Source organism: Carassius gibelio, chromosome A6, assembly GCF_023724105.1.
Source record: "Carassius gibelio isolate Cgi1373 ecotype wild population from Czech Republic chromosome A6, carGib1.2-hapl.c, whole genome shotgun sequence".
NCBI lineage: Eukaryota > Metazoa > Chordata > Actinopteri > Cypriniformes > Cyprinidae > Carassius > Carassius gibelio.
The window spans coordinates 29,307,373-29,320,929 of NC_068376.1; the positions used below are offsets into that span (position 1 = coordinate 29,307,373).

Sequence of the window (13,557 nt, forward strand, 5' to 3'; positions counted from 1 at the left end):
TTATTATTTGTCTTTTTATATATATATATATTATACCTTATATATTTATTATATTATATTTCTTTCTAGTTTTTTTTTTTTTTTTTTTTTTTTTTTTTTTTAGTAGCTTAAACCTATTTCAGTTAATGGCCAAAGCAAAATTTCGGATTTTCGTTAAGGCTTTCGTCTAATATTTATATTTTATTTTAGCTGTATTTCAGTAAACAAAGAAGTATTTTAATAGTTTTAGTTCACAATAACAACGTTTGTTTGATGTGAGAGACAAAATCGTCTTAAGAGACATTTGTTTGTAAATAAATCAGGTTTTTTGGAGGACAGCTCGTGAAAACGATGCATCGGTTTATTATCTGTGCAAGATTACTATGCGTGTGGAAAATATAGAAAACTATGTATATATAATTATATAACAATACATGATAATACACTAATACATGATAATACAAGAATAATTTCAGGAAATTTACTGGAAAAGTCACGGAAATTAATAAAATCATGAAGTTATGAAAAACTCATCCATTTCTATAAAATAAGTTGTTCTAGTTATGCTTGGCTCTAAATTATTTAATCCTACATTTCTCTGTGCAATGTTATTGAATAGTCTAGTAATTACAAACAACTGAGAAAGTCATAAATTCATCTGTGGTTAAAAGTATTTTTTATTTTTTATTATCTCTTATTATTCTGTGGTGGCCACTCTTTTCCATCACATTCAGTTCAGATTTGAAACTCACAGTTTCACTAAAACTTGGTTGGATTTATGGCAGATTCAGTACGGGTGCAGGAAATCCCATTAGAGACCGATTTTAGTATGCTGCTCTGTCTGGGTTCTGCTTTTTACTCCCATCATTATTCACAGGCAGCTTGCTAAACTAATTCCTCTCCACATGGTGGGCTCTGTGGTCTCCGCTTCTGTTGAGATCTCTTGAGCGCGTGTGTTATCAGACACACAAGACTGTTGTGATGTTACACTTCCACTCTGAAGTAGGTGAACTTACGCTTAGCTGAAACGGCCAAAACGAACAGTTGTGGGACAACTGAAGTGTCAAGGTGTGAAATATTGCCACCTTTAAAGCAACACATGACCAAAGGGTTCCCACTGTCATGGACAACTGGAAGATACCAGGAAAACTGTAAAACGATAGTTCACCCAAAAATGAAAATCTGACATTTTTCACTCAGCCTCATGTTGTTCCAAACCTGACTGAGTTCCTTTCTTCTCCAACAAAGAAGATATTTTAAACAATGTTGGTAACAAAAAAGTTGACAATGGCCATTGACTTCCATAATATAGAAAACAAATACTCTGGAAGTCGGTGGCTACCATCAACTGTTTGGTAACCAACATTCTTCGAAATATCACCTTTTGTGTTCAGCAGAAGAAAGAGTATAATTTTTTTTTTTTGTTATCCTCTCCATCTGGAATATTAATTAAATAATAATGTGCTTGTTATAAGACTTAATAAGACTTGTTTAGAAACCATACTGATGTTTGACTTGTGAGTGAATCTTTTTTTGTTGTTGTTTTTTTACTCGCTCTTTGCTTTCGATTCAGTTGAACTGGTTACAAATTAGTTTCATCAAAATTATTTTTAACAATCCTTATCCAGTGGTTCCAAATGATTGGAAATGGTCTAAAAGTGTGGGAACCCTGACAAGTTGACGTTTAACCCAAGTCAATAATCTTTCATGTGCAAAAGAACTTTGAATCTAACAAATCCTGAACGCTTTTTCAGCATCAAGCCATTTGCACAAACTCCTTACCCAAACCTTTCAGGACCTGTTCAACCACCCTTATGTAAGTGTGCTAGTGCACTAGTCCACTAGTCCATTCACCCCCCCAACCACACACACACACACACACACACACACTTCCATTTCTTCTGTTAATGTACCAGGTTGAGTCTTAACTGGCGCCCCCTTGTGTTTGTGCAGCATATGAGCCCCTGGCCCCTCCTCTCCCGCCGGTTGCCACCGCAGTGCCCGTGTGGCAGGATCGCACCATCGCCTCCTCCAAACTGCGTCTTCTGGAGTACTCTGCGTTCATGGAGGTCCCGCAGGATCAGGACTCTGTGAGTAGACCGCAGTTATGCATATCTAGAAGAGTCGAGGAAAGAGTGAAATGGATTATGTGGAAAAATTAATAGATTAATTCATGACAAGTGTGCACCTCAAAAAAAGTCTACATCATAACAGGAGATCTGACCTTTGTCAAAGAAAGCCTTCTTAGTTGCCTTTTTCCCTATCATGCTTTAGAAATCCTACGAAGGTATACATCAATTGAAAACCTTAAAATGTCAAAATTCATCCTTTGAAACCCATTTTAAAATCAGACATTGCATTACCATGAAAATGGTACATCAAAATCATGTTACAAAATGTTTTCGTTCATGAAGTATAGAAATGTAAGTTTGGATAGCGCACTTTCCACGTCTACGTTCCAAAATGTGTTTTTAGGACCTGCCACTAGAGGGCGCACTACCAAAACAATAACAATCGCGTGGTTTGATGACGCTAAGGAGCGTGGAATGATGGAATTTGTTGTCTTCTACCCAACCGCTGATGGCTCTCAATCAGATGATGTGAAAACGATTACCACTTGTTCAACAAATATATACACTCGTGTACATTCAAACACAATAATTGGGCATACATAGCACATGCGACTTCAACGATTTGCGCGAGTAGATTTCATACAAAGTCAATGCAAAGACCCGATCAGACTATGGATCAGACGCGTCCTCGCGCGGGTCTACAGACTTGATGCCCCGCGGTTGGTGTGTATGCCCCATAATATTATGGGCCACAATACTAATCTTGTTGGTCATTATAATAGCATACATTTTCTGTAAAGATACGAATCAAAACAACTCACCTGTCGAGTAAAACACAAGTGAGATTAGCATCTCTTTCTAGTTGAAGTTTGTCGTGAAGCTCTCTCCATCTTGGAAATGCAACATCGATACTGAATCTCGCTCCTTTTCTCCTCTTGTCCCAAACTCTTCTTGGGTCGTTTGGTTGGTCTATACGCTTACGTTTACGGGAGCTGTCTTTGTCGACAGAACCAGCGGCAGATGGTAAACGATAATAATGTTCCATAAATAAGTAACACAATCCACCATAAAACCTGCAAGAAGAAGTAAATAAGAACAGCTTGAAGCAAGTTAGTGGTTTGCTGGACGCTAGACACTACTTCCACATTTGTCCACGACACTGTTGTCATGTGGTTTCTACATCAATAAAGGCGGTCACAAAGGGTAACTAAAGTCATTGACAGGCGAATGCACCGTGTCACTGTTTAGAATGGGAATTTTCTCATGATTTACAAGTAATTGAAAACATTAGAGATTTTGTTAGTAATCAGCTGGACAAAATATATAACACTAGCCTAGTGGTTTTTGGATATTTTACTACAAATATCTTACAAATTGTACCTTAAAGTGGTTAATAATATATTTATTAATACACTTTTTTTATTAATAAAAATAAATCTAATTTTAAACAAAAAAAACCCTGAATTAATAAACATTTTCTCATTTTGTTAATTTACAAAGAATATATAAATCATGTATATATAAAACGTGACCATTATACTATACATTTTTCTAGCTATCGTATGCTAAAAATTTATCAGTTGAATTTATAATCCGATATTGCTCTTTGTTTTAAGTATGTTATCAACGTAACTGTTTCAGTCAAAGTTTAACTGATGAACACTCAAGAATTTCTTAGTATTTGGTTTGTCTCCTTTTGCTCTAACCAAATTGTTGCTGACTTTTGAATTAATTCACTTGTTTTTACATATTGATATTTCTTCTTTCAAAATAAGACTAACTTTATTGGTTTTAATAATGAACCTGGCGTTGCGCACAGAAACACAGACGGCTCACAATATATTTGACTTTTTCATTTTTACAGTACAGCAAACACCTGTTTGTTCAGATTGGCCAGACCAACCCCTCGTACAGCGACCCTCTGCTGGAGGCGGTGGACATCCGACAAATCTACGACAAGTTCCCCGAGAAGACGGGAGGACTCAAGGAGCTGTACGAGAAGGGCCCTCAAAACGCCTTCTTCCTCGTCAAGTTTTGGGTGTGTGCATGTGATTTCTGTCAATAAGCATGTAACCTTTCACTGAAAAGCACTTTAGTGGGGCTTCTCCAGACATGACTGATTCCTCCAATCATGCAACTTGAATTTAGTTGGTTGTTTTTCTGTCTCAGGCGGATCTGAACAACAGCGGCTTTCAGGATGGACCGGGCTCCTTCTACGGGGTCAGCGGTCAGTACAGCAGCTCAGAGAACATGACCATCACCGTCTCAACCAAAGTCTGCTCTTTCGGGAAGCAAGTGGTGGAAAAAGTGGAGGTGGGTGAGAGCAGCATTTAACTGACTGAAAAGCGCTGGCGTTTCTCACATCTGATCACGTTTCTTTTGGACTTCCAGACCGAGTACGCTCGTGTCGAGGGAGGGAAGTGTTTGTATCGAATCCACCGCTCTCCCATGTGTGAATATATGATCAACTTCATCCACAAGCTCAAGCACCTGCCTGAGAAATACATGATGAACAGCGTATTAGAAAACTTCACCATCTTACAGGTAAGAGACTTTGAACAGCCTGTCATGTTTAGATTTATCTCTATTGTTTTATAGACAAGTCATTTTTCCAGCAAAAAGAAAAGGAAAAATCATATATAATGAGCAATATGGATGTTCTAGAATTAATTGAATTCATGAAGTCATTTTCAGAAAGATATTTTAAGAATACTATAATTATAATTGTGAAATTATAATTATGAAAAAATATATTTTTTAAATATAATAATGATGGAGTTGGTGATGCTAATCTTAATAATAGAAATATATATTTTATTATCAGAAAAAATATAAAAATTATTGTAAGTAGTTTCCAAAATTAAAATTTCTTTAATTACACACACACACACACACACACACACACACACACATATATACATTTTTTCTAAATATATTTATCAGATAATTCTGAAAATGTTTAATATTTAATGATGATGATGATATTATGATGGTTGTAATATATTATTTTATTTTATTGTTTAATGCTTGAAAATAATCACAATCATTATGATATTGTTAATATATTTATAGTTATATATAAATTTATGATCAGAAATTTTTTAAAAAAAGAATTCTGTAATTTATAGGAAATATATAAAATTATAATTTTATAAAAATAAAGGTTACAAAATTCAATTAATTTATTAATTTAAATGTTGTGTGTGTGTGTGTGTGTGTGCATATATATGATGATGGTTATAGTGTATAATTTGACATTTATGTTTATTGCTTGTAAATAGTACTCAAAATGAATATTTTCTAAAGGCTATTTAGCTTTGTGAAAACTGTCAGAATTGAGTTTCTGTAATAGAAGTGCTCTCTGTGTTTCTTCTCTGTTTGTCCTGCTGCAGGTGGTGACCAACAGAGAGACCCAGGAGACTCTTCTGTGTATAGCGTTTGTATTTGAAGTGTCGATGAGTGAACACGGGGCACAATACCACGTCTATCGGCTCATTAAAGACTAGCGCTCGCCGCTGCCAGACTTCGGTTACTTTGCACAGTCCCTCCGTCACACGTATGGAGGAATCTGACAAATTGTCCAAACATCGGAGGAATACGCCAAAATGTTACAAAAAACACTAATGATTTGCTTTAGTTTTAAACCTGGTAAAGAATTTGAGTCTTTGAGGACATAAAAAAAATATAGTATTACTCTGTTTAAAAAAAAAAAAAAAATCAAAAAACACTTTTTTGTATTTGTTTTTTAATGTCTTAAATACAAAATGGGTCATTTTGGTTTTGTTGCATATACAGATCAAAGATGTCTTTTAAGCTTTGTTATGTCTCCACGGAGGGAATGTGAATGTGTTTGGATGGGAAGGAATGTCATGAAAGACGATGTGTGCCATTTATGCAGCATTTTACGGTGATTTAAGGGTGAATCTCACATAGAAATGTCTCTTTTTACCCTAAAATCAGAAGAAAAAAATCTACACCTAATATATACATATTTTAAATAAAGAAAATTAAGGCTATTTTAGGACAAATTTTGCATGTCATTTTCATGATGTACCCCCTCCCAATTCTTATTATAAAGCAAGAGAAAATACTATTCTCATTAATCCAAAATTTTTAAAATGAAAATTAGCACAAATGCAATGCTTTTCTGCTTTACAGTAAAAAAATAAAAATTATATTGAAATTTTGTCAATATAATGTCATGATGCAAAAAAACATTGTCCCAAAAATAAGCTTGTTTTCTTTATGCATTTTTTTTTTCATAAAGAAATATATTATCTTTTATTCTTTTGATTTTGGGGTGAAATATGACCTGGATGTGTTTGTGAGGTTTACCTGATTTGTAAATGAGGACCAGGTCGGTCGGCCAGCGGAGGGTTTGTGTTCATCTTTCTAAAGGACAAACATACTGTAAACACTGCAGTTAGATATCAGGAAACCAATGCCTTTATTCAGCTGAATTACTGCGGATGTTACTAGTTTCATCAGCTGTCCTTTGAACAAGAGAAAAGGCGTCAGAAAGCATTTTGCAGGTACTAAAGGATTTTGAGTAGTTGACCCAAATGTGAGTGCCTTTCTTCAAAGAAACACAAATAGATTGATACTCTGAAGTGCCTTTTGACTACCTCTTGACGTGAAATAGTAGGAATAGATAAAGCGATCAATTTCTTTGTTACAACATGACATCGTATTTAACTCTGCTGTTCATCAAAGCTTTCGCGAGATGCACGAACTGAGAAAAGGTCAGATTGTTTAAGAGTCAAGCCTGAATGCCACTCTGGTACAAAGAAAATGGCTCCACAGTTGCTGCCCGTCAAAATTTTAAGCATTTAATCCTGGAACAATACCTCGAAAGAGTTTGTGTTTTAAAATTGGAGGATTGCTGTTGCATTGCTGTCGTATCTGGTGCTTTTTAAACCCTTGAAGAGAATGTTCATTTCCAAGCTCTTTCTTACTCATTTTTTATCTTCAACTTCACAATATATTTGCTCTGTGCACCACTTTTTTTTTTGTTGCATCAAGTAATTTTTTTTTTGGAATTTCATGTCGGATCCTTTAGTTTTTAGTTAAAGCATCTGTTTTTCATTTATATCTGGTGTTGAAGTGTGACAGAGAAGTCATTAATGTCACCCCATATGTCAGCACAGATGTGTGTTTTTGTGGTTTGTGCATCTCATTTTTAGATGTAAAAATACAAATCCTTTTTTATGGTAAGAATGCACCAGGTGTTTGACATGAAATTACAGAAATATGCCATTTTAACGGTGCTTAATCGAGATTTTTGCTACTGAAAATGTAATGTTTATTTTCCCGTTAGAGAACTAAAACTTGAATTTTAGACCAGATTCGATGTTTTAAATGCCTGTTTTTGTTGAAGCCATGTAGTATTTTTGTTCCACTCACCCTTAAAATTGAAAGACGGTTCCTGGGATGGTTGTTAGACATGAGACGGTGCTCGCTGATAGTTTTAATGTCAGATGTGTTCAGAAGGTACTGCTAAATCTTGGGTACACCTTAAAAATGGAAATTTTATGTATATTGGTACAGCCTTAACCTACTTTTTCGTGTTTGAACTTCAATGACGACAGTTTCCTCAATTGTATTTTTTCTTACAGGTTTTCTTTTTGTTTCCTTTTTATAAGTATTTTTATTATAATTATTAATTTTATGTTTTCTCTTTGACTTTCGATTGATGCTATATGCATACATTGAATATGTTGTGTGTTACTGTTATTTCTTGCCATAATCTAAGTGGTGTTGGCAAAAGCTTTCCCTCTGTTTTTAACCCTTCATTGTGGCCTTGGTTGCCAGTTGTGCATTGCAGTTATGTATATTTTCAACGTTAGGGGTTTGTACAATATAATCAAAACAATGTATAGCAATACCAATAAAATGGCATGGGTCTCCTTGGACCATATTTCTTGAAACACACTTACAACTTCGTACAAAGTGTCTTATTGTACAAGTGCCAAAAGGGACCGCGGATGAAAATTAGCAGTGTTGGCTAAATCTGCCGCATTTTACATATTGTATGTACTGTTAATGTGCATTGTCCCTGATTAAATAAAGAAAATGAAAATCTCTTTCACATCAGTGAGGATGACAAAATCTTTGTGGAAGCCAAAAAGGAACAAGATATTTATTTATATGTCTGACATTCAGTAAAACGGAGTTAACATGATTAGTGTTTGGTAATTAACTCTCATCATCTGCTTCCACTATGTTGCAGAAGTTCTTCCTTTAGAGGGCATTTGAAAAAAGCCTTTTAGGACAATTATTAGCCTATTTTTTTATTTTGGTTAAATGTAGGCTATTGAATCTTAAGCACGAATAAAAACCTCTGCCCAAATAGCCTAATTTTAAAATAATTACCCCCGAATAGCGATTTAATAGCTGTTTAATTACAATTATAAAGAGAATACTTAAAATATGTTGATTAATATTTTGAGCCATTGTACTTAACCAAAAAGAGACGATAATAAACTCATTTTCCCAGCATTCCACTCAACGTGGCGCTTGTAATGACGAAACCGTGATGTCCGAGAGTAGGCGTTCACGCATTTAACAAGTTTCATGCATCTGCTTCAAAGTAGCTTTTGCACAAAAAACAAACACTGTATTGCAAAACTCGATTATACGCGAAACAAAGTCAAAGTCGTGTGTCAGTGACAGGAAGACACTTTATTGTGCGCTTTGCTGTTGAAAAATGAACACGTTTTCTAATTCTGTTTCTTTCCTGAGCTGGTCAACACAATCAATGAAGCTCGCACTGATGCAAAGGTGAAGGTGGGTCTCCACTGTGCTGAACGCATGCGCCACACCGCGACACGTACAGGCATCATGGGTCTGGTCCTGTTAGTGCTTGAGCTGGCAATCGCTGCTGTCCCATTGTTTGCTCTGGGAGCTGAACAGTCCTCTCCCAAAGCCTCTTTCTACCTGCTAGGGGGCGCTGTGTTTTGCCATCCTCCTCTCCACATGATGTTTTATTAACAAAGTTCGGGAGAAGCACGAGCAGATAATTAACACAGGTGGAGAGCACTCAGCAATCAATGGTAAGAGGTGTATATATACAGCAGTCTCACCTCAATTCATTTGACAGTCTCGCAGCAGTTAGTAGCTTTTGGTTCCAGCTCTGCCATTATGTCACAATCGAGCTCTTCATCTGATGAGAACGGAAACACCACCAAGGATGCACGTTCACATTCCGCCGGTCCAACGACCATCCCTCCAACGCCGGACGTCGCACCTGAGCCCCAGGCTTCTTCACGCGGTCGCACACCGGCCCGAAAAGCCCTACGCTCACCAAGACGTCGAGGCCAGTCTTCACCGCCCCCGGCAAGGCTTCCACCTTCTTCCCCGGCCTCCTCCTACCGCTCGGCCGTCCCGACGATCCCACCTATCGGGAAGTGGACCGTAGCTGGATTGAGGGAAGCGCTCGGCAACTCAGACATACAGGCTTCGCGAAAAATGAACAAAGCGGAGCTGTATGATCTGTACGTTTCCCTACAGTCGACTCCAAAAACGACCCACAGGCAGAGCAAAGCCCGCAGGGCCCAAAATTCGCCTGCCCAGCTACCACCGTCGTGTTCCCGCACAGGATCTGGCTCGCTTCGCCCATCGAGCCGCAGAAACCGGTCTTCAGCGAGCCTAGGCCGCGCCCCAGATTCCGCCATGGCAGGTCCACACCCACCTCCCGATGAGGCCCAGCCCTCCACCACGGTTCCTGCTGCCACAGTGCCGCATGCAGCCAGGCCCAGCGGCCCCCCCACAGCCACTCAGTTTCATAATCCTGCTATACATAACCCTTTTTCTTTTCAGTGGCCTACAGCCCCCGTTGGAGACACTAGCGCGAGGCCATCGCTGCTACCAGCACAGACCCAAGGATACCAACAATTCTACCCACCAGGTTATAACCCCGCCCACTTCCAGTGGCCTGCGGCTCCAGTAGCTCAAACAAGCGCAGGCCCGCCTCCGCTTGCAGTTCAAGCCCACGCTTCAAATTATTATGCTCCTCCCTGTTCGTCATACCCTCCAACTAACTTTCCTTTTCAAACCACAGCAGGTCATCTAAGCGTGAGGCCGCCGCCGACATTCGCAGCCCCGGATCATACCTTTCCTAGCTCTCTCATACAAAATAAATCACCTTATTCTCTCTTCACAGCGACTCCGATGCCCGTGCCATCCAACGCAGTCGTCATGGAACCACCACCGGTATCCCAAAGCATCCGAGCACAGATCTTATCAGGTGCGGACATAGATCTTTCCTCTCTTCTCCCTCTACTCCCCGCAGCGGAACCAGACCGCCGTATAGATTGCAGTGATTTTTCAGTTACCCTAAAAAATACAAACACACACTCATCTCGCGTTCTTTCATTTCCTGAGTTTGCAATTGCTTTTTCCCGTTTCACTGAAATCATCTGTTCAGCTTTCCCCCACAGGCGGCGCGAACTGAACGATTATCAAGCAATCATAGCTGAGCTCGCGCTGTCCTATGGGGGTGGGCATTTCTACACGTACCATAAACTATTTTCAGCTAAAAGTGCAGTGCGAGTCGCACAGTGGAATCAAAGCGCATACTGGGGCGCACTCGACTCCGATCTCCACAGCAGAGTGTTTTTAGGCTGCAAAAACATCACTTGCGCAGTTTGCAGGTCAGTTACGCACGCAACCGCATCGTGCCCGCAGGTTAACCCTTCGACTCTTCCCTACGAGGGAACAAACACCGCTAAATCCACCAGCTACGTGCCTCGGGCAGCAACCACCCACGCAAACCAGGATTCTCCCTTCGACGAAAGCCGACAGCCCTGTAACCATTTTAACAAGGGTAAATGTCACCGAGCGCGCTGCCGGTTTATGCACATCTGTAATTTCTGTGGCGGTGCTCATGCCCGCATTGTATGTCCAGTTTACAAATCTGTGAATAAAAAATCAAAAAATTATTTGGCGACTCCTGTAAATATTTCGCGCATGCACTTCGAACTAGCTCATCATCCAGATGCCGAATTTACTCATTATCTGCTATCAGGCCTAAAAAATGGCTTTAAACCCGGCGTAGAGTGCCCACTCTCCCAAAACATCACATGTAATAATCTTCAATCTGCCCTCATAGAACCTGAAGTCGTAAACAAACTGATCAAAAGAGAAGTTGAGTCAGGCTTCATGATCGGTCCGTTTGACAATCCTCCATTTGATCTGTTTCGTATTAGCCCCATTGGAGTGGCTACAAGGAAATTCTCGGGTAAAAAACGCCTAATAATCGACCTGTCAGCCCCGCACAATTCCCCGTTCCCAAGCATAAACAGCTTGATCCCTCTCGATGAATTTTCGTTGAAATACCACGACATAGATCAGGCTATCGACTTAATCAAAATCGTAGGTCGGGGTGCTTGGCTTGCAAAAATTGACATTACATCTGCTTTCAAAGTAATGCCTATACATCCAGATTCATGGCATCTATTTGGAGTTTGCTGGCTCGGGAAATATTACTTCGCAGTGCGTCTAACCTTCGGATGCAAAAGCAGCCCAAAAATTTTCGACATGCTATCAGAAGCCGTCTGCTGGATTTTGGCGAACAACTACGCCATTCCCCACCTCATTCACTTGCTAGACGATTTTTTAATAGTCTCGCCTCCCAATGCCATCCCAGCCGCGCACATGCTCACAGTCCAAAACGTTTTTTCTGAGCTAGGAATTCCCATCGCAGAAGAAAAAAACCATTGGCCCTGCTACATCAATCGAGTTCCTAGGAATTAATTTAGATTCAGACAAATTCCAAGCTTCCCTGCCCAAAGAGAAAATTGACCGAATAATTCTCATCTCCTCTGCTTTCCTTAAAAAATCAAATTGTTCAAAACGCGAACTCCTATCCCTACTTGGACATTTAAATTTCGCAATGCGCATCATTCCGCAGGGCCGCCCCTTTATATCACATCTCCTCTCACTCGCGTCCTCCGTTCACTCACTAGAGGAACTTATTTCCATAAATCAAGCATGTCGCGACGAACTCAGGCTATGGTTAACATTTCTAAACCAGTGGAATGGCCTATCCTTTTTCTATAACAACTTGGTTTCGTCCCCGACCGATATCCAACTGTACACAGACGCCGCCCCCTCAATCGGTTTCGGGGGATTTTTTCAAGGTCGTTGGTTCGCGGCTCCGTGGCCACCGCAGCTCCAGGACATATCTCAGTCCTCAGCTCTATTCGAGCTCTACCCTCTCGTAGTAGCTGCTTTCCTGTGGGGGAAAGAATGGGCCGCTAGTAGCATTTTAGTGCACTGCGACAACGACGCAACAGTGCATTGCATCAACAAAGGCCGTTCCCATTCACCTGCTCTGATGCCACTGTTAAGGCGTCTAACCTGGATTTCAGCTTGCGACCAATTTATCATAACTGCTAAACATATCCCTGGGTCAGAAAACCAAATCGCTGACTCCCTGTCTCGTTTTCTGTTTCAGAAATTCAGGACGCTGGCTCCAGAGGCGGATCAATTCCCAACTCCAGTACCTCGCTATTCAGAACTAATATTCCCGTAACCCACCCGTTAAAACCCCTGCTTGACGCATCGCTCGACACTATCCTCAAAGCAGTTTCTCCCAGAACCCTCCAATCCTACGTGACGGCTTGGAGATGTTTTAAAACATTCCATGTCTCTTATAACATGCCTTTCCCTGATTTCTCTCTTCTTTCAGTCACCTCTTTTATTACCTACCTTAATAGCATTAAGGGCCTCCAAGTCGGGTCCATCAAAGGATACTTGAGCGGCATCCAGTTTTTCCATAAATTGATGTACGGCGCTCCTTCCCCCGAGATAAACAACTCACAAACCTCCCTCCTGATCAAAGGGATTCAAAGATCCCAGCCCAGCCGTACCGACGCTAGACAACCTATAACGTTAGACATTCTCACCAAATGCATTCGCGCCCTCCGCACAGGCTACCAGCCCATCAGTACCGCTCGCACACTTGACGCTATGTTTGTCCTAGCCTTTTTTGGTTTTCTCAGATGTTCGGAACTCGCCATCACGTCCAACTTCGACCCAAAAATCCACCCCACCATCTCAGACTTATCAGTAATAGATGGGGAATCAATTTCATATTTGATTAAACAAAGTAAGACCGACCAAACCAAAAAAGGCCATTTCATATACATTTTTAATCTCCCATCGCCAATCCAACCATACCAGTCAGTTCTGGCATATTCGCAATGGAGAAGCTCTCAGGCCAAATCTCCTCTGGAACCCCTATTCATAGACGAATCCAAAAAAACCTGTGACTCGTTTTTGGTTCCAGAAACACCTCAAAGCCGTTCTCCAACAGTCAGGCATTCCAGTAAAGAATTTTTCAAGTCACTCATTCCGTATTGGGGCAGCAACTTCAGCAGCCCAAAAAGGCCTCTCCCAACAGCAGATACAAGCCCTTGGGAGATGGTCCTCAGATGCTTTCCATAGCTATATCAGGACCAACCGATTCCACATTAAAAAAGCTCACCAAACCCTCATTGAATGA

General features: G+C 40.1%; 1 protein-coding gene and 1 pseudogene across 6 annotated transcripts in view; both read left to right on the forward strand.

Moving 5' to 3' along the window:
- The window catches only part of LOC128016012 (transcriptional enhancer factor TEF-5), a 34,886-nt gene extending 26,747 nt beyond the window's left edge, over window positions 1–8,139 (forward strand). For all 6 annotated transcript variants that reach the window (XM_052600311.1, XM_052600315.1, XM_052600312.1 and 3 more), the window contains 6 exons: window positions 1,734–1,795; window positions 1,933–2,069; window positions 3,916–4,089; window positions 4,221–4,364; window positions 4,443–4,595; window positions 5,444–8,139. In XM_052600311.1, coding sequence (XP_052456271.1) covers window positions 1,734–1,795; window positions 1,933–2,069; window positions 3,916–4,089; window positions 4,221–4,364; window positions 4,443–4,595; window positions 5,444–5,557 — 784 coding nt within the window. In that variant the 3' untranslated portion in view covers window positions 5,558–8,139. The remainder of the gene's footprint in view (window positions 1–1,733; window positions 1,796–1,932; window positions 2,070–3,915; window positions 4,090–4,220; window positions 4,365–4,442; window positions 4,596–5,443) is intronic.
- Window positions 8,140–9,024: 885 nt separating this feature from the next.
- LOC128015207 (uncharacterized) lies at window positions 9,025–13,557 on the forward strand (annotated as a pseudogene).